The sequence below is a fragment of the Octopus sinensis genome, linkage group LG24, assembly GCF_006345805.1.
Source record: "Octopus sinensis linkage group LG24, ASM634580v1, whole genome shotgun sequence".
Lineage (NCBI taxonomy): Eukaryota > Metazoa > Mollusca > Cephalopoda > Octopoda > Octopodidae > Octopus > Octopus sinensis.
In genome coordinates this window covers 18102760-18124286 of record NC_043020.1, presented here as the reverse complement: position 1 = coordinate 18124286, position 21527 = coordinate 18102760, and the positions used below count along the sequence as shown (strand labels likewise).

The 21527-nt window shown below is 36.8% G+C and overlaps 1 protein-coding gene across 1 annotated transcript in view; it reads left to right on the top strand.

Moving 5' to 3' along the window:
* Positions 1-21527, top strand: part of LOC115223813 — a 201092-nt gene that overhangs the window by 76355 nt on the left and 103210 nt on the right. The window contains exons 6-9 of the mRNA XM_029794483.2: positions 11595-11676; positions 18364-18442; positions 19726-19864; positions 21468-21527. The exon at positions 21468-21527 is cut by the window's right edge and continues 38 nt beyond it. Coding sequence (XP_029650343.2) covers positions 11595-11676; positions 18364-18442; positions 19726-19864; positions 21468-21527 — 360 coding nt within the window. The remainder of the gene's footprint in view (positions 1-11594; positions 11677-18363; positions 18443-19725; positions 19865-21467) is intronic.

The window sequence follows — 21527 nt, the reverse complement described above, 5'->3', positions numbered from 1 at the left end:
GGTTCCAGTCATCTGTTTTTACTTGGTTTCTACAGCTAGATGCTCTTCCTAATACTAATCACTTTACACTGTGTGCTGGGTGCATTTTTATCTATAGCCAGATTCCTTCCTGTTGTCAAACCATACCATGGGGGAAATGTTACCACTGCTTGGTAACATTTCCCCATTGGCCAGACATGTTTTCACAGAATATTGGAAATGAACGACACTGCTTGTATGATAGTGATGCTCATTTACAACTAGCATGCTATGTCAAAACAAGGAGACACAAACATACACATGCTTACATGTGTGTGTGTCTATATATGCATACATACATACAACAGACTTCTTTTTACCTTCTATCTACCAAATCTACTAAAAGGCTTTAGTCAGCCTAGGGCTATATCAAAAGGCACTTGCCCAAGGTGTTCCGCAGTTAGACTGCATCCAGAACCATGTGATCAGAGAGCAAACTTCCTACCATACAGTCATACCTGTGTCTTTCATGTTTTCTTATGATATTACTATTGATAATATATCAGAAAATTGCCCAATACTTCCAAGGTATAGTATGCAGTTGTCAGGCGTACTATGCCTGATAGTGATTCAGTACCCCTCATAGTATTTTACAGTTAGTTGGCTTGAAGCCAATGAGAATTGTCTTTGCTCTGAGCTGCGCATAGTGACTACAAGTTATAGGTTCTTTATCTGATAATTTGGCGAGCTCTACTTCTCAAATATAATGGTACCATTGCCAAAATTTTAAATAAAACTTTTAACAAAATCTGTATTGAATTTTTATGTATAGAATATACAGAAGAATGTTTATTGAGTTGAATGTAGGATTGGCTGTAATTTTGAAAGTTAAATTTTTTTTTTTTCATTTAAAGTGAATTTCATCATTCTAAATTGCCATGTTGTTAATCCATTGCCAGTTCTTGTAAATCACTGCCAATTCTTTGATGAATCATAATTGTAATGAGTGATTTTACAATTAGCTCATTTACTGTCTTACATAGGCAGAAAGACTATGGTAGTTTGACTTTAGCAGATAGGTATGTCTGCCTTATATATTAATGCAATTATCCATTCCTGTCTATATATTAATACAATTATCCATATATCCTGTCTATATATATTATTAATACAATCATCTAAACTATCATTTGTGCATTGCTAAGGGAGGTAACTCAAGTAGAATAATAAGTAAACTGTTATTAGCTATACTAGTACCTTTTAGTATTTTAGTCATATCCATCTCTGTTTAGAGTTAGAAATACATTGTCATCCTTGCAGGGTTGAAATCTTTTATCTTGTTTCAGTAATTAGACTGCAGCCATACTGTAGCATCACCATGAAGGGTTTTTGGTCAAATGAAATGACCCCAGTACTTATTTTATTTTACCTTTTTAAAGGCCTGCTACTAATTCTATCAGACACTTTTGCTGACCTGCTAAGTTATGGTGTCTTAAACACATCAATACCGACTGTCAAGCAGCAATGAGAGACAAACACACACACACATACAGCTACCTATATTATAATGTATTTAATATATTTTATATTAATATATTATTAATATCTTATTGTATGTATGTATGTACCTTGGATCGTAGGGCGACCTGCTGTGCTTGAGGAGACCTATTGAGTCAAGTACATCAACATCAAAATAAAAAAAAAATCAAATGGAAATTGTAATCGTGATACCTGTGCTGGTGGCACGTAAAAAGCACCAACTGATTGTGGCCGCTGCCAGCTTCCCCTGGCACTTGCGCCGATGGCACGTAAAAAGCACCCACTACACTCATGGCATGGTTGACGTTAGGAAGAAACTGTAGAAACACTGCCAGATCAGACTGGAGCCTGGTGCAACCTCCTGGCTTCCCAGACCCCAGTCAAACCATCCAACCCATGTTAGCATCGAAAACGGACGTTAAACGATGATGATGATATGTACATATACACAATAGGTTTCTTTCAGTTTCCATCTGCCAAATCCACTCACAAGACTTTGGTTGACTCAAGGCTATAGTAGAAGACACTTGTTCAAGGTGTCACACAGTAGAACTGAACTTGGAACATGTGGTTGGGAAGCAAGCTTCTTACCACACAACCATGCCTGCACTTATGATAAACTAAGTTTCAGTAAATTTCTGTTACTAATTAAATCAACTATCCCTCCTACCTTCCAAAATTTATGCAATTCTGTGTCAGTGTTAGAAACCATAGAAGCTGAATAATTTTGCCTGGTAATTCATTCATCCTAAGAACTTCTTTCATAGTTGGCTAATGTGTTTTTTCTTCTCCTATGCCACAATAGTTTGTTTCTATTTATTTTCGATTATTTGTAATGGTTATTTTGCTATGAATAATTGTGCTGTCAATCATTTGTCTTTGAATAAATCAAATCACCTGCTCCGTGTCTTTCTTACATTTCCTGAGAATTAGTTTCTCATTGATTGTTGGAATTATCACAGCACTGAAGACTGGGTCTTAACCTGGCAATAAACGTTTCCTAATTACTTCACTCTTGGACAGCAAGCTGGCAGAATTGTTGAGATACTGGGCAAAATGCTTAGCAGCATTTCGTTTGTCCTTATGTTCTGAGTTCAAATTCCACTCAGGTCATCTTTGCCTTTCATCTTTTCAGGGTCGATAACATAATACCAGCTGAGTGCTGGGGGTCAATATAATCAGCTTACCCAGAACTTGCTGCCTTTGTGCCGGAAATTTCAAACCTTTTCACTTTATTCTATCTTAATCCTTTATCATTTAAATCAGCCTTATCCAGCTTAAACATTCTGCCTGTTTTTTGTGTTCATACTGACCAGGTCCAACCTCTCACACCTACCCTACATTATCATTCTAAAATATACAATCTCGTCATCAAAATCTTGAAGCTCTAAGATAATGCATAATCGATTAAAAAATAATGTGAATATAAATGAACATCACATTTGACTGAGTAATTTGAATGTCAAAGGCTTAACCCTTAAGCATTGAAACCAGCCACATCAGGCCCAAATATTGTACTTGGTTTTATGTTCAAACTGGCCAGATTCAGCCTCTTGCACCTACCCTACAATGCATTTATGAAAATAGGCAATTGCATCATTGAAATTTCAAAGTTACAAGCTAATGCATGGTTAATTCGAAACAATTTGAATAAATAAGCATTGCATTTGATAGTAATCTGAATGATAAAGGCTTAAACTTGGAAATTCCTCAGAGAGTACAAACACTTCTGCCAGCTTGCTACCTTGATGTTTGTAATATTAGCAGTCTTGGTGTCTTTTGCAGCTCTAAAATTTTCATCTGCCACATGTAACAATGCTATTGTAATTAATTTCTAACATTGGTTTTTTGAGATTATGTTTTATAATTTATCTCAGGTGAATTATGTTTCTCTTTGTCACTGAATAATTATTATGACTTGCATCATTTCATAGAGGTACAACATCAATTTTTTGGGACCTTTGATTCCTAAGTCTTTTTTTTCCAGATTCTTGATATTTCCAAACCAAGGATGATCACCTCTAAATTAAACAAATATTAAATTTAGATAAGACCATTCCCGAGTCATCTAGATTCATATAGCCAGTTTCCCAGTTTCTATGACTTATGCATTCCCCACCTGGATGGGATTCTGGGCGCTGGCTGAGTAGACCAGAGCAAGGTGAAATGAATTGTTTTGCTCAAGATCATAGTGTGTCACCTGGTCCAGGAATCTTTACAATAAATGAGTCCAACACTAATTACTAAGCCATGTGCCTTCACAATATTAAATTTACTTAAATAATAGGCACAGGCATGTCTTGTGTGGTACAAAGTTTGCCTCCCAACAACATGGTTCTGGGTTCAGTCCCACTGCGGGACACCTTGGGCAAGTGTCTTCTATTAAATGTTCGTTTATGTTCCAAATACCAACTTAGTATGATATGTATTTTACTAAATTCTTCATTATTTTCTGAATTCATTCAAAGTTAGTGTGTTTCAGCTGAAATGTGGTAAACAGTAGGGTTAATCTAGCACACTGGAGACCTTGGGGAGGGTCTGGAGTGTAAGTGTGACAGAAAAACTGGTGCTGTATCTGTGCTATTTTGGGCTATGCTAATGGCTCTTTCCTTGTATATTCTTCTATTTTTGGTTGGCTAAAACCTTGCTTGCTATGTCTTTCTCTCTTTTTATCACTGTAACTATGGTTTCTTCCTTTTTGCGAAAGACTACTTTTGATTCAGTGAATTCTATGTTGTAAATATGAATTTTTTGGTTGATGACAAGACCATGTAAGAAACCTATGTGTCAAATATCTTCATGAACTGGAATTTGTTTTATTGTTCTTTCTCTCTTTCTTTTATTTCTTCTCCATATTTCCTAATGGTAGACAGTAATGTGGTTCTAAGATTCTACATGAATGACAGGTTGTTAAGTTAATGGCTATCTAAATTTAGTATCACAAATAAACAACCCAACAATTCCCATACAATAAGCTCTGTTAACCTATTTATTTTTATAATTTGTTTCCCCATTCATAAACATAACGCAGAATGCTATAAGCTGGATCACTCTTCACTAATATATCTGTTGAAGGTTCTTGTTACAATGTTGGTAGTGATGGTCATGGTGTCTTTTATATCAGATTTCTTTTAGTCTTGTGTGGTGGTAGTGGGAGAAGAAATTCTTTTGTTTTGAAAAATATGTATTAATTTAACAACTGTTATTGTCATTTTGCCACATTGTTTCTGGTTTGGTATAATTCACCCTAATTACATTTCTAAGCTTGAATTTTGGGAAGTTGCTACCTCTGATGGCAACAAAGGATTTCTCTCTATATCATAATATCATGTACATATATATGCAAAGCGGAAACAGCACAATGCATGCAAGCATTGTAATGTTGCGTGGTTGTAAGATATAAGCATTGCTTGCAAAAGATCTAAGGAGAATGATAATAAAAAATAAGTTGAATAATGCTTCATTGAATGTGTTAAAAATAGACTTGCAGGAAAGGCAAAGTCCAACCAATTTGAGGAAATGGTGTGTCGTCAATGGCATCAAGGGTTGGGTGCAGCAGGAACAGCTAAACTAATTGCATCAATGATGTTTGTTGGGTGTAAAATATGCTGTGTGCTAACAGACAAACAGTAATAGTGATAGAGAAAATAGTGGGGAAGCTGGATTTGGAGGTCTTGGGCTCTCGCATAGAAATGACAGGAGAATTAGAATTAGAAGTGATATCACATACCACCCCAACTCGTACCATTTTGGGAATGGTGAGGATGAGAATGAGTTCCTGTGCCAACAATGTTTCTGTTTGACCGGTCACTTTCTGACAGGTTTACAGTCAAGCCTGTGGCAGTGGAGTCCTCCAGTATTCTCAGGCCAATGGACCATATCCCTGCTCACCACTATCAGAGTAGAAATGGCTATCCACAAGTGTGAGTCTGTGTGGCTGTTCCAGCACATCTCCCTCGCCATCCTCTGGGGCAGTGCCTTTTCAATTTAGTCTGAATTAGAGAAAATCAAGAGAATGTAAGAATTTTGTAGCTTACATCATCATCATTATCATGTATTATTATTTTACAGATTAAATGATTTAACTTGCGTCTATCATTTACTTATCAATGTAAATAGCATCTCTCTATTTGTTATTCATTGTTCACAAATGAAAGGGCTAACTGAATGACAGTTTATATGGGATCTAGGTTTATTAGTGTAGCAGTTGTAATTATTTTTGAGGTTTAGTATCCTAAATCATGAAGGATGCACCCCTTCTCAAGGGGCTTCCCTGTAATCTGAACAAAACCGGCAAAAATAAGTGGAATATATAGATAATAACTCTGTGATCAAAGAATTACCCTAATTAATTAAGTGATTAATTATGTTGGATATTTTTATAATGCGCTGATTTAAAGCAAATAAAAATAGCTTAAGTATTGTTAACAAAGATTTTTTAGTTATTATAATTCAATCAAAGAAAATTAATTCTTTGTTTGAAATATAATTAATTATATATTTTAGTAATAAAAATTTCCAAATTAAACCAGATTATTTTCATAGAATTAATTATTTTGGGCAGTTAGTCTTCATCAGAGATGTTGTAAGCCTTTTTCATATTCAATAACGACGTTGTTTATGTTTTCACTTGCAACAGTCATTCCTGTTTACCAAACAACTACTTTATTAGCACACAAATATAACAAAGTTCGATGCATCATTTAATTTTCAAATCAAAATTACAAATCTGTTATTGATTGTTAAAACATTGGAGTGATTTTTCTTCGATATTTTCTGTGGACCAATATCTTCAATTTACACAGTCTTCCTTTATTTTCCCTGTCACCTTCTTCACCTCACTGGAATTTCCTTAACTGTGTTACTATAAATAAAACAATTTACTTTTTCTTCTGGCTAAATATAGACTTGTTTGTATGTGTGTGTGTCTGCATACATGAGTACATTAAATTGTCGCAACACTCAGAAAAATAAGTAAATAAATCTGCACTTTAGAGAAATAATGAAAGAAGCCAAAATATTTCATCGTATTTCTAATGTACTACTTGAGAATAAAAGAATCCTGTTTTTACAAGAATTAAATGACTTCACTGTAACTGATGTCTCTCTGTCTGCGTGGCTCTGCATTTATTGATGCACTTGGTTTTCTTCTTCTAAATCTAATTGCCAACTATTTTAAATGTCACTGTTCACTTTTTTGAATGAGTAAAATTAATCACAGACCACATGGCATTTAATTGATAAGCTTAGCTTGCTGAATTAGATACCCTTTGAAGATCTATTTTCTGAAAAACAGAGCATTTTACTTAAATCATAATTACATTTAACATCTGGGAAATCCTATACGAGTAAGATAGAATATATATCGCTGGAGTGCACAAATTTTGCTGTGAGTCTGGTACATAGTTTTCTCTTGTGGGAATTGGTTTTTCTTTGTTCTGATTAAGGAGGCTTGCATTTACTGCTGTCACAAAGTAGCTGCATCATGACCCCAAATCTTGATTTGTAAAAATAAACTGCTTTGTTTCCTCTCGCTTTGAAAATATTGAAGAATTTAGTAAAATATGTCATTATTAAAGTAGTGTTTAATCCTTTAGCATTTAATCTGGCCCAAATATGCTACCATTATTTGGGCTAGATATTCTAACCAGCCAAATCCAGCCTACCTTTCAAGGCTATTCTAAAAATATACGATCACATCATCAAAATTTCAAAGCTTTGAGATAATACACGATTAATTAAATGTGATTGAAAAGCATTACATTTGGCAGAATAATCTTAATGCTAAAGGGTTAAGGAAGCAAACTGGCAGAATCATTGGCACACTAGACAGAATGCCTAGCAGCATTTCATTGGTCTTTGTGTTCTGAGCTTAGGTTCCACCATCATCAACTTTGCCTTTCATCCTTTCGGGATCAATGAAATAAGTATCTTTTGAGCACTGGGGTCAATGTTATCAACTAGTCCCACCCCTAAAATATCAGGCTTTGTGCTTATAGTAGAAAGGATTATTAAGATAGTGTTTGGAATATAGATTAACAAGGACAGTTTTAGGTGAGTTGGTATCAAAACTGACACAACTGACACAAAAGTGTCACAACTGACCCCTACCCAATCCCCAAAGTCAGCATCGCCAGTAAGAGTCATGTCTTAAGCACAAAGGAAATCATTGACATAAATGTTCCTTCTTGCTAATCAGATGAGGTTGTGATGGGAAGTTCATTCATGATGCACTTTTCCATTTCATGTTTGTCAATGCATGTTTTTATTTTCAATTGGTGAACCTGCCATAAATTTGGTTTTGAGCAACACTGGGCTACTTGCTGGCTTTGAGCAACACTGGGCTACGTGCTGGCTTTGAGCAACACTGGGCTACTTGCTGGCTTTGAGCAACACTGGGCTACTTGCTGGCTTTGAGCAACACTGGGCTACTTGCTGGCTTTGTTGTCATTCTGTTAAGTGGAATTCTGCTGATAGACACTGATGTTATGATTTTTTATTACTCCTCTTCTCTATCACTAATTCTGCAGCAATTAAGCTAATTAACTTTGCAAGAGTGTTTCTGGGCCTATTCTTTGTTTCTAATTGTGGCACAAGGTTGGTAATTTTGAGAGGATGTGGAAACTTACTTTATCAACCCTGAAAGAATGAAAGGCATATTCAACCTCAGCAGCATTTGAACTCAGAATGTAAAGGACTGGAAGAAATGTCACTAAGCATTTTGTCTGGCACTGTAATGATTCTGCCAGCTCGCTGTGTGTGTGTGTATAAGAGTTAGGTGGCTAATTTTCTTTGAAAGTGGCCCACACTTTCTTGGAGGTCAAGAGCTGAATGTTTTGTCTACTCCTGCATACTTCAGCTCTTATTTTATTTCGGATGTTATGGGTTGGAGGGGGAACTCTTCACCCCATTTTTGTATTTTATCACTTAGCAATTGTCTTATTATTTCTTCACTTCCTCCTTGATTCCCATTCTACTTGTTATGGCATGGGACATTTCAATGACTGCTATAAAAATTTACTTCACATATTTGCATCGGGTTATAACTGCTGGGCTGACTCATTGTTTGCCAGTATGGGTTGGACCATTTGACAGAATCCAACAGGGCAGAGGGCTATGTTGAGCTTCGATGTCTGTTTTGGCATGGTTTTTATACAGCTGCATGCCTTTCCTAACCCTAACCACTTTACAGAATGTACTGGGTGTTTTTTTGTGTCACCAGCCGTAATGAGACTGCCCGATAACTTGCAAGACAAGACTCCTTGATTGAGGAGGGGCTGTTATATTGAGGGAAGTGGCTTATGTCAGGTGTTGAGTGGCAAAGGGTATGAAAGAGGGATATGAGTGGAGGAAATGCACGGCTACCATAACTGGAAAAGAAAAGATGGTGGTGTTGATGTCTTATGTAATTTCTTTCCATTGTTCAACTTCATTAGCAACCCCTAATGTCAGAGTAGAAAATAGCATGTAGAATAGTGGTTCTCAACCATTTTTTGCCTTGTGGACCTCTTTGATTCCTATTTTACTCTACCAAACTCCCATCTTAAAAAATCCTACTAATTTTTATAATTAAACATTATTAGGGATTGTTTGAAAAATTGTTAAAATATTTTATTTATTGTAGAACTATAAACTTTAACCACAAAATCTTAGATGAACCCCAGTTGAAAACCACTAAATTGTTAAATCTTACTTGAAACTTTACTTTTAAAGATCTTTTATATCATCCATTTTTCAATAGTGTCATTAACCCTTTTGATACCAACCCGACTGAAACCGCCTCTGCTCTGTAGTACAAATGTCTTGTTTTCATAAGTTTTGGATTAAAATCTAGCACCAAACCTTAGCCACAATTTATATTCCTAACACTAGCTTAATGATAACAAAGTTATTTTACTAAATTCTTTGTTATATTTAAAATTAATTGAAGGAATCACAGAATATCTCAAAATAAATACAGTAATGAAATGGTTAAGGCATTCATCCTCAGAGTTTTACACCTGTTTTCCCTTACTTGTATGGGTTGGAGGCTGTGTTTTAAGGTCAGGTGCCTCTCCCATTGCTAACTTTTACAACATGCAGGGATGCAATGTATGTATTCTGAAACCAAGATAGACATGGTGCTTGTATTAACCCTTTTGCTACCATTTTCCTCTTGGTATACACTGCCCTTGTTTCAAGTAATTTCGAAGACGATGAAGAATTCAGTAAAATAATTCTGTCATTGTTAAGCTGGTGTTTGAAACATAAATCAACATGAAATTTTTTCATGGTAGGTTTTAATTTAAAACTCTTCAAGATTGGGAGTTTGTATCACAGAACTAGGGACAATTTCAGGTGGATTGGTATCAAAAGGGTTAAAGAATTGGCTTCAACAGTTTACATTTTAGAGCTATCTGTTTTTATGGTCAGATCTAGAGTCACTTGAAGCATCTAAAAAAAAAAAAGTAATTGTATTGATTCTATTCTGCAAAATCATCTTCTATATTGATTTGTTTTGGCTAAGTGTGAGGACAATTTATACAGTTAGGGGCCACAATTGTTTATTTCCAGTATATTACTGGCCTGTATTTTATTGTCTCTCTTGTATAGGCAAAATAATAGGGGAGCCTCTATGGAGTTGCATGACATGGTAGAAACAACAGTCAAATATCCCTCAAGCCATGCCCTACTATATAAAGAAGAGAGGTACATTTGGTTCTCTGTCTGAAGAATTTCTAATTGGAGACATCTTTCATGTTTCTCCTATGTGTATGATTTTGTAACTCATATTAGGGAATGAAATATGCATAATGGTGAATAAATACTACTAAAGTTTTTTTTCCAATCTCCTGTCTTGATATTGGATTAAAATATGTATTTCTGTTGATTGCATATCTTAATGAACAGCACCTATTTATTAATATGGGGTTGAAAGATAAACAAAAAATTCTTACATAAAGTTTTTGTGGAGGGGAGAGGGGAAGAATTGTTGTGGCATGTCAGCAGGTACAGTATTTCGTATATCCCAAAATGCCATTAACCATTTTGTTACCATATTTCTGTTGAAAGACTTTGCCTTTGTTTCAATTAATTTTGATCATAATGAAAAATTTGGTAAAATAAACTTTGCTATTATTAAGTTTGTGTTTGAAACATAAATTAACATGGAATTTTAATGGAAGGTTTTAATTTAGATCACTTTAAACAGAAAGTTTGTATTTTAGAATTAGGGGCAGTTTCTAATGGGGCTGATATCAAAAAAGGTTTAAAAAAGGGAAAACAATGTGGAAAGGAACTTTTTTTCCTTTGGTTCATTATTGAATACATAAAGATTAAATTTTGGATATTTTAATAAAATGTGTACAGGACAAGTAAAAAAAAAAAAACTGTAGGTAGTCCAGACTGGTCTTTAGGCCCTCTTGCTATAAAATATTTAGTTGCTCAACTATTTTTACCAAATCTTAATTCTTTAAATAATCCTATTCTCTGAATTGTGTACTTTTATGATACTACTATGTAGGGTATACTTTTAGATAAGGGATTATACATTTTTGTACAAAATTATGAGATTTGAAGGGTTTCTTTTTCTTTCTTTTTTTTTAATTATTCCTTCCAAGCTATCTAGAGCAAGCTTGTATTTATTAAAAGCTAACATTGCTTTGACATGAAAGCTTAGAAGTTTACTGAAGGTCACATTAATGTTCTGGTTGAGAAAGTTCTCCAGCTCTGTTACCGAGCAGATGTGATTCATTCTTGTTAGCTGACTGCAGAGATTTCAGCCTTAATCCCGCCTCACTTTTAAACGACAGTTTGTGTGGGTGAGCTGAATTGCCATGAAAGCCTACCGATTACACCAGCCGGCTTAACCACAGACCTTTTGATTTTTGAAGTTGATAAACATTGCAGAACTCTAAATAAATATTCTTTACTAATTTGAAACTAATTGAGAAAACTGCAAACGCATGCATGTGCACAGATGCACACACACACACACACACACACCTGTAATCCACACCCTACATGTGTGTCGTTTATTTTTCTCCCTCTTCCCTCTGGTTATTTTGTCTTATTTCCCTAAATGTCAGTAGTTTCATTATTCTGTGTTTCTCTTTCAGAGTTGCTGATTTACTGCTGGGAGGAGCTGTATTAAATAAGGTTTTCCAACCACATGAAGCTCATATACCATATTTATTGCAGGTAGGTTTGTTCTTCTTATTTTCTGATTCAATCACTTATCACTTTTTTCTTATTCAATCACTGATTGTGTTTGTCTCCCTCGTCAGTTTAACCCCTTACCCGGCAGAAACGAATATATGCGTTTTGACCGAAATCGTTTTTTTTCTATCTCTGGCGAGTTAACTCGTCAAAAGATAGACTCGCCAAAATCGACAGCAAACGAGTTCCTTCGTCTAAAAACGGGTTAACTCGTTTCTCCCCAAAGCGGTAATTTATAATCAATATTATTGAATTAAAATTCATAATAAATAAGGTTTGAAATATACCTCGAAATCACCATTCAAAACATAGTAAAATAAAACAATTAAAAAATATGCCTGAAAAAATACATTTATTTTCAAAATAATTGTTGGGTAAGGGGTTAAAGCAAGATTAAAATATACAGACATAAGAATTGGTAGAACATCAGGCACAGTACCATGTAGTAATTTTATCTCGTATGTTTGAAGCTCAAACGTTGCGTCCTAGTGAGCTCATAGCCCAGTAGACTAAAACCAATGAAAGAAGAGGTAGGGTTGCCACAAAACAAATGAGTTTCCTTTCTGGTGTATGGATTTCTAGCTGTCAGCACATTGGAATCATCGTCATCACCATCACCACTTTAGCATTTACTTTTCTATGCATGGATGCTCTTCCTGTCACTAACCTTTTTTCGTAAAAGCCAGACATATTTTTATGGGAGATTGGAAATGAACAACATTGCTTGTATGATGGAAACATTCTTTACAATTATTCTGTGATGTCAAGACAAGGAGACACGTGCACACTGACGTAATGAACTTCTTTCAGTTTCTACTTATCAAATCCACTCTCAAGGTGCTATGCAGTGGAATTGCAAGCTTTGTAGCCATATAGCCATGCCTGGAATCACTGCTGCTATTAGAGGACTTAGGTATGTGATGTATTGCTGACCTCTAGAAGACCTGCCCACCACAACAGAATAGAGATCTTAAACCCAGCTTGAACATAAAATTTTGGTGTCAAGCGATTGGGGGGGGGGGCAAATACACACACATAGGGCCTCCGTCAGTCATGGATGATGTCATCCGTTCATTGAGTTGATTGATTCGATTGATTCTAGTTTCAGCTCACGAGCTGTGGCCATGCTGGGGCACCGCCATTTTAAAGTCGACCTCGGCAGGATTTGAACTCAGAACATAGTGGCAGGCGAAATACGGCTATGCATTTTGCCCGGTGTGCTAACGTTTCTGCCAGCTCGCCGCCTATTCCAAAAAGAAAAAAGGGTGTTGGTGTCACGTAAAAAGCACTCAGTATACTCTGTGGGGGGGCTGGGGGTGCTGCCACTGCTGTTGTTGTTGTTGTATCATCATTATCATCTAATGTCCATGTTCCATTCTAACATGGGTTGCATCATTTGACAGATTCAGATGGACCCCAACAGCTGCATCATGCTCAAGTGTCTGCTTTGGCATGGTTTCCGCAGCTAGGTGCCCCTTCCTCACAACAAACACCTTAAAGTGTGTCCTGTGTGCTTTTTTTTTTTTGGTTGCTTTTTCTGTTTAGGTATCACCTGCACTATTAAGGCCATCACACATTTTACCAAGACTATAAACACTGAAAAAACAATCTTATGCTAGTGGGTTGGTTAAGGGGTAAAAGGTTTATAGCTGCAGAGGAATGACAAGACTACTCACATTTTAGTAGAGAGAGAGAGTGGGATTGATCAAGTGAACTGGGAAGTGATTAGGTATGATGGTGATGAAGTGAGGCATGGGGACAAAATAAGGTGAGGTTGGGGGTAAAAGGTTTTATTTATCATAAAATTATGTATGAGATATCTTGGGTACACCAGCCTGAGTACATTGCAATGGTATCTTTTTTGTTTATGGCCATCACCACATAGCAGTAAATATAGTAATTTTGGTGGTGGCAGCAGCAGCAATGGTGATGGTGACGGCACAGAATGTGTGTGTGTGTCTGCATGCATGTGTGATATGCCATAGTGAGATAATCCACATTGGAATCCCTATGGGAAGGACACATTGAACAATGTACTATACAGTGTATAAAGAAGCATGATGGCTACCTTTGGAATGCTTTTGGTTATAGGTCTAACTAGGGCCTTAAAAAAATACAGACCAAATCACTTACCTGTTAGTCTTATTTTAAACAGTATTAAAGTTTGATCAAAATGCATATGTGAGGTGCTGTATGCTTAAGGACTGTATACACTAGAAGAGGTAAAAAGACCATATGACTATACGTCTAGACTCTTGGTTCTTCAGTTCAGGTCTGTGACAAGTATTTGGGGAATTGTTCGGCATCCTAATCCAAGAGTGATTTAGCTCTCATTCCTATTTACTGCAATGAAGTTAGGGTTGAGTCTTGGAACTTAAGAAGCATTTGTTGTTGCTTGGGAGAATTATTGAAGCATTGGAAAAGTTGCTTTCCACTATCTGTTCTGGTTCTTAACATTCTGAGTTCAAGTTCTGACCAAGGCAGGACTTTCATCCTTACTGAATTGATAAAGTGTCAGTCAGCTTCCAGGTATATTTTCTTAACCACTCTCCACAAATTGCTGGTCTTGGGCCTATGTCAGAAAAAAATTACAAGAGCAACAGCTTAATAGAATCGTTAATGTGTTGGCCAAAATGCCTGTCTCGGTTTCTTTTGTCTGTTTACATTCTGAGTTAAAATCTCACTGAGGTGAACTTTAACTTTTATCACTCCAGGATCAATAAGATATAGTACCAGCCAGCTAGTTTAGTTTAGTTGTCCTCTCAGACACTTCAATAATTTCACACAAGCACGCCATCCATCATGGTCCCCCATGCATGTTCTTAATTCATCCCCATTTGCCATTCCATTGTCCTGAAGCGTAGGATTAATGTAATTGACTGGTGTCATTTGCTTACATGCCTTCCAGGTCAATAAAATAAGATACTAGTGAAGTACTGGGGTCAGTGGTATTGACTTATTCCCTCCCTTTGAATTTGTTCACCTTTTGCTTAAATTGGATAAGTGAGAATAGAGAGGAATGTGTTGTCTCCCAGTAAATTTATTGGAAGGGGATTACAGTGGAGAACATGGCCTGAATGAAGGGGCTTGTTCTAGGCATGCACCTGGAGGGACAATGTAGAGAAGGCACTTGCATTAGAGGTTAAAGTGACTGTGGTTGGATGGAGTTTCCATGGGTGACCCTTAAAGGGGGATTTTTTTTTTGGTGTTAATCTCTCCTTGCCTTGACATTGTCTGTTAGTTGTAAGCAAATATCTCCATAATGCAAGTCGTGTCCTTTGTTTTCAGTCTTCCATCATCATCGTTTAATGTCCACCTTCCATGCTGGCATGGGTTGGATGGTTTGACAGAAGCCTGCACCAGACGTTTGTGTCTGTTTTGACAAAGTTTTTATAGCTGTTCTCTCTTCCAGTCATGGGGAAATATTATTTTAGAAACAGATGAGGGGTCAGTGATAGGGAGATCATCTAGCTGTTGAAAATTCACCTCAACAAACTCTGTTCAGCTCACTTGAGCATAGAAAAGTGGACATTGAACTTACAATAATCCTTTTTAGTGCAGGCACAAGGCCTGAAATTTGGAGGAGGGGATAGTAGATTACATCGACCCCAGTGCTCCACTGGAACATATTTTATCGACCCTGAAAGGGGGAAAGGCAAAGTCAACCTCGATGGAATTTGAACTCAGAACATAAGGACAGACAAAATGTTACTAAGCATTTTTCCCGGTGTGCTAATGATTTTGCCAGCTCACCACCTTAGTAGTAGTAGTAGTAGTAGTAGTAGTAGCAGTAGCAGCAGCAGCAGTTTCCAATTTTGGCACACAGCCTGCAATTTTTGAGGAGAAGTCAATTGCATTGATCCCAGTTTTCAACTAGTACTTATTTTATTGACCCTGAAAGGATGAAAGGCAGAGCTAACTTAAGCAGAATTTGAACTGAGAATGTAAATACCAACAAAATAGCATAATAATACTAATGATGGTGGTGGTGGTGATGGTTGCGGCGGCGGCCACCTCCTCCTCTTCTCCTTTCATCGAAGATGACATGAGTGTTCAGCTTTTGCCGAACAACCTGCACAACTGATTTGCTTCTAGTGATCAAACGTATATGCTGTACATTAGCTCACTCTCTGCATCAAATCAATGTTGTCTGAACAAGTGCACAGTGCATCATGCGTCAGGTGTTGAAGTGATTGCAGTGCAATGTGAGATGAAATGTTTTCCTCAAGAACACAACGTACCATCCAGTCTTAGAATTAAAATTACAACCATGAGCACACCATCCTAGCCGCTAGGTCATGTGTCCTAATAATGATGATGATGATTTCAAATTTTTAGGGGAGGGGATGAGTTGATTACATCGACCCCAGTGTTTAACTGGTACTTATTTTATCGACCCCCAAAAGGATGACATGCAAAGTTGACCTTGGAAGAATTTGAACTCAGGACATGTAAACGGACAAAATGCTGCTAAGCATTCCATGTGGCATGCTAACGATTCTACCAGCTCACTGCCCTTAATAATAATAATGATAATAATAATAATAATTCGTTCGTTTATTGGCCACAAGGGCTAACAAAAATCAATTAAGACATAAAGGGACAAAACACAGGATGAAAGTTACAAAGGGTTTTGTCCGTTTGAAAAAAGTCCGTGTGCAAAAGCTGGATAACAACGAAATGTAAGTAACAATTAAAACTCCCAATAGGGGGAGGCGCTTTGAAAGGTGACTTGTGGAAAAACCCATAAAAGCCACGGGAGCCTGGTCAAAAGTAATAATAATCTTTTCTGCTATAGGCACAATGCCTGAAGTTTGGTAAGTTGATCATATGAAACCCCAGTACTTGACTGTACGTAATTTCTATAGCAGAAATAGTAATGAAGTGGCCAGAATGCTTTTGCAGTATGATGCTTTGTGTCCTGGCTTCTTACAGCTCCCACAAGCAGATGATAAAATAAAGTACCAGCCTAATTAAGACTGAGTGGAAGCAGGGTCGGTTTTAATTGACTCCACCTTGTCCTCAAAACTTGTGGCCTTGCTATAGAAATCATTATCATAATCGTTATGATTTCTGTTCTGATTTCAAGTTCTGCTAGGATTGACTGCTTTTTTACTCTTCTGGGATTAATAAAACAAAGCAAGTATTCAGCTACAACATTTGATTCAGTACTATTAGAACTGCTAATACATGTCTCCTGTAGAGATCTATATGATCTCAGTGTGTATTAATGATTTTCTACTGGCCTTGTGTACCAAGCTGATGTTTTATTATTCGTGTTGTATTATACTTCTGGTGAAAACACAGAGACTGTTTTTATTCATAATCTGGATTCTGTATTGGATGAGAGGTGAGTTGGTGTGATGCCACAGATATTTTGAGGTGTGTGTATGTGTTATACAAGAATGTATGTATGTGTTATACAAGAAGGTTGTTGACAGTGACTTCAAAGTTTCAGCCAGCTAAGCTATTGTTGGGCTGCCTTTGAAATCACTGTCAACAACATTATTGTGAAAGAATAATAAGTTTATACTCTACTATATATATATATATATATATATATACACACACACACACACAGTGGGGTGGTGTCATTTGAAGGCTAATACAATGCGAAGTGCATTATGACCAGCGATGTGTAGCAACATCTGATAGCCTGGTCGGTCACGGTGATATATATATATATATAAGTGTGTGTGTGTGTGTGTGCGTGTGTGACAGCACATGGCTCAGTGGTTAGAGCATCAGGCTCGCAATAATGAGGCACTGAGTTCGATTCCCAGACTGGGCTGTGTGCTGTGTTCTTGAGCAAGACCCTTTATTAAGAGTTGCAACATCACTGGTGCTAAGCTGTATCAGCCTTTGTATTTCCTTTGAATAACTACTGTGGTGCAGAAAGGTGGGAGCTGGTATGCATGGGCAAATGCTGGTCTTCCATAAACAACCTCATATATACCAGTTATAGTTTGGTTTTTTTTTCCAAATATTGTTTAAGCACAGGCGTGGTTGTGTAGTTAAGAAGTTGGCTTGAAAACCACTTGGTTTCAGGTTCAGTCCCACTGCATTACACCTTGGACAAGTGTCTTCTACTATATCTCTGGGTTGACCAAAGTCTTGTGAGTGAATTTGGTTTGTGGAAACTGTAGTGTATGTGTGTTTGTGTTTTATTGTAAATAAGCGTCATTCATTTGCAATATTCTGTGCAAACATGTTTGGCCTTGGGGAAATATTAACTTACTTGGAAACAGTTATGGCAACAGGAATGTTTGTTGCCTGTAGAAAATCTGCCTCAACAAACTTTGTTCAACCCATGCAAGCTTGGAAAAGTAGACATTAAAATGGTGATGATGTAATTTTTTATCTTTCCATCAGTTTTTCTATTGTTGCATAAGTAAGTTACATGTTGAGTCAGTTGCCTTTACAGCCACCATGCTCTTTCTACTATCAACCCACTCAGCTTTTAAAGTAGGTATCGACAGGAATTTTTTATGTTTCAGGCCAATCCGTTCGTCAAAGATAGAAAACAAATTTTTCCCCTGCTTCAGCTACCTATGTCTGTCTGTCAATATTATTGTAATTGATAAAGAAATTTTCTATTCCCATGACTTGTCTATAATGATTTTATTTATGCCTCTCTCTCAACAAGCGTTCATAAATTTTATTTTTCAGATGTTTATCGATTACAATCTTTATGGTATGAATTTGCTGAATGTTAACCATGTCAAATTTCGGCGGCGCCAAACTAAAGGTAAGCTTAAACTTCATGTTCTGGTTTCGGAGTATAAACTTACATTGCAGGAAAGCATCAGGACCTTTTGAACTCACATTAACCACAACCCGTTACTGGAAATTACCAGTGATGCCTTCTATTTCATGCATTATTGCTCTCAGTGCAATATTTACAATATTTCATAAGTAAAACTTTAATATTTAGCACCATGTAATTTGATATTTAATATTTGTTAGCACTCCTGTTATTTAAATATCCTTGAAACCATGTCAAAGACACAGAATGAAATATTTTCTCAAATTATGAAAATGTGTGCTGATGTCATGTAAAAGGTACCCAGTACACTACATATAAAGTGGTTGGCATTAGGAAGAGCATCCAGCCTGTAAAAACCAAGCCATAACATGACTGGAATCTGGTACTGCTTGCCAGCTCTAACTAAACTGTCCAACCCATGCTAGCATGGAAAATGGACATTAAACGATGATGATGGTAGCAGTGATGGGCCCCCTCCCCTGCTTGAAAAACAAGTGAGAGTTGGAAGCAGCAGTAACATCCAGTTGTAAAATCCTGTTGCAGATATATCCCAGTCCAGTGCTGGCATCATTGAAAAATATTTAGGCAACAGAACTCAGTTGTGCAATGTATGTATGCTATATCAGTAAGACGACAGGAACAACAATAATAATAATGGTTTCAAATTTTGGCATAAGGCCTGCAATTTAGTAGGAGGGAGCTAATTGATTATGTCAACCCCAGTGTTCAACTGGTATTTTATCAACCCCAAATGGATGAAAGACAAAGTCAACTGTGGCAATATTTGAACTCAGAATATAAAGATGGACGAAATGTTACTAAGCATTTTGCCCAGTGTGCTAATGATTCTGCCATCTCACTGCCTTAATAATAATAATAATAATAATAATAATAATGATAATGATTATTATCCTATCTACTATAGGTACAAGACCTGAAATTTTGTGGATGGGGCAAATTCAGTGACACTGACCCCCAAAATAATGAAAGGCAAAGTAGACAGTAGAATTTGAACTCAGAATGTAAAGACATGAAATACCACTAAGTATTTTGCTCAGCATGCTAACAATTCTGCCAGCTCATCACAATAATAATAATAATAATAATAAACATTAATGGGAAAACTGAAAAATAAGTATCAACTCTTTTGGGAATATGGTTGTATTTGTTTATGATTACAATATAGTTTGTTCATAATGTGTTTTTTGTTTTTTTGTTTTTTTTTTCCTCTTTCCTTATTTTATTTGTCCTTTCAATATTTTCAGACAAATCAAATGTGGAATTGATCAATAAGCATAATAAAACACCATCTGCTGATCAGAAATCCCCTGATGTACCCAATTCTCAATCCTGGCTCAACAATGACATTAATCATTTCAGGTGGAATGATTCAACTGTGTCAAGGTAAATGGATTTTTTTTTTTTTTGGTCTATGTCCTTTCCTTTCATTCTCTTTCATATTAACCTTATCTACCCCCACCACCACCACATACACTTGTTATCTTCCTATCTGTGTTTCATTCTCATATTAAACTCCTGTTACTCTCATGCTTTACATAAGGACCTTCTTTCTGTGCTATTGGGTTTTGTTTTCATAGCTTATAAGGAAGTATGATAATAGTGCAGTAAGAGCATTGGTGTCTTCTGCTTACATTAGGGTAGCAGAAGTCAGCATATTGGGTGGAACAGAAACTGTTGTGGCTTTTAGAGGGAGGAGAGAGAGAGAGACAGAAGGGGCAGGAGGGGAAGTATATAGCCAAACGATGAGTTAGTCATTTAAGGGTGCATGGCTTAGTGATTAGGGTGCTCAACTCACGATTGTAAGATTGTGAGTTTGATCCCTGGCGGCATGTTGTGTGTCCTTGAGCAAGACACTTTACTTCACGTTGCTCCAGTCCACTCATCTGACAAAAATGAATTGTGCATTGTCGCGTTTGGTGTGTCATGCTGAGTCTCCCTGAGAACCACATTAAGGGTATGTGTGTCTGTGGAGTGTTCAGCCACTTCCACATTAATTTCATGGATCAACTGAAACACTCATTGTCACAACTGGCAGAGTAAAAGTTCATCTCATCTGCACATGCCATAACTACAGATGGTAACAGCTGTCTGCTGACAGAACTCAGTGCTGGCCATTGACAGCTCGTTTTCTCTCTTTACTCTTTCTTACTTGTTTCAGTCATTTGACTGTGGCCATACTGGAACACCGCCTTTAGTCAAGCAAATTGACCCCAGGACTTATTCTTTGTAAGCCTAGTACTTATTCTATCGGTCTCTTTTGCTGAACTGCTAACTTATGGGGACGTAAACACACCAGCATTGGTTGTCAAGTGATGTTGGTGGGGGACAAACACACACACACATATATACGACGGGCTTCTTTTAGTTTCCGTCTACCAAATCCACTCACAAGGCTTTGCCCAAGGTGCCACACAGTGGGACTGAACCCAGAACCATGTGGTTGGTAAGTAAGCTACTTACCGCACAGCCACTCCTACGCCTATTCATCTACTGTTCATCTGCTCAGTATCAAAATGATATTTGCCAGTATTCAATAAGTTCATCTGTTGAAATTGTTCAGGTCCCCCATGCTGCATCCTATGATTTCAGTGTACCTTGACTTAGCTGGTTACATGCTATTGAAACCATAGCTGGGATCCTGACAAGTACTACTACTGCAGGTGAGAACAGAACTGGGATCAATAGTAGCAAATATGTGGTTCCACACTCCTCAAACACTGGATCTCCTAAACCAGGGCCACACTACCTAATATAGTTTAAAATCATACCTAATATTACATGGGTATTTTCCCCCTCTTTATCGTATTATTGGTATGGTAATGTTTTTAATTATTACTTTCCATAATTTTTTTTTTACTCACTAAATAAAAAGAAAGCTAATACTAAAACGGTAAAATTGTTATGCTCTTGTGATTTATGTATTTTGTACTTATTGAATTATTAACCCTTTTTTTTCCTTCATGAACTGCCCTTTGTTATTTTCCAGTGAAATGTTATTAGATGAAGATATTGAGAGAATGAGTACTTGTGAACTAGAGGTGGATAT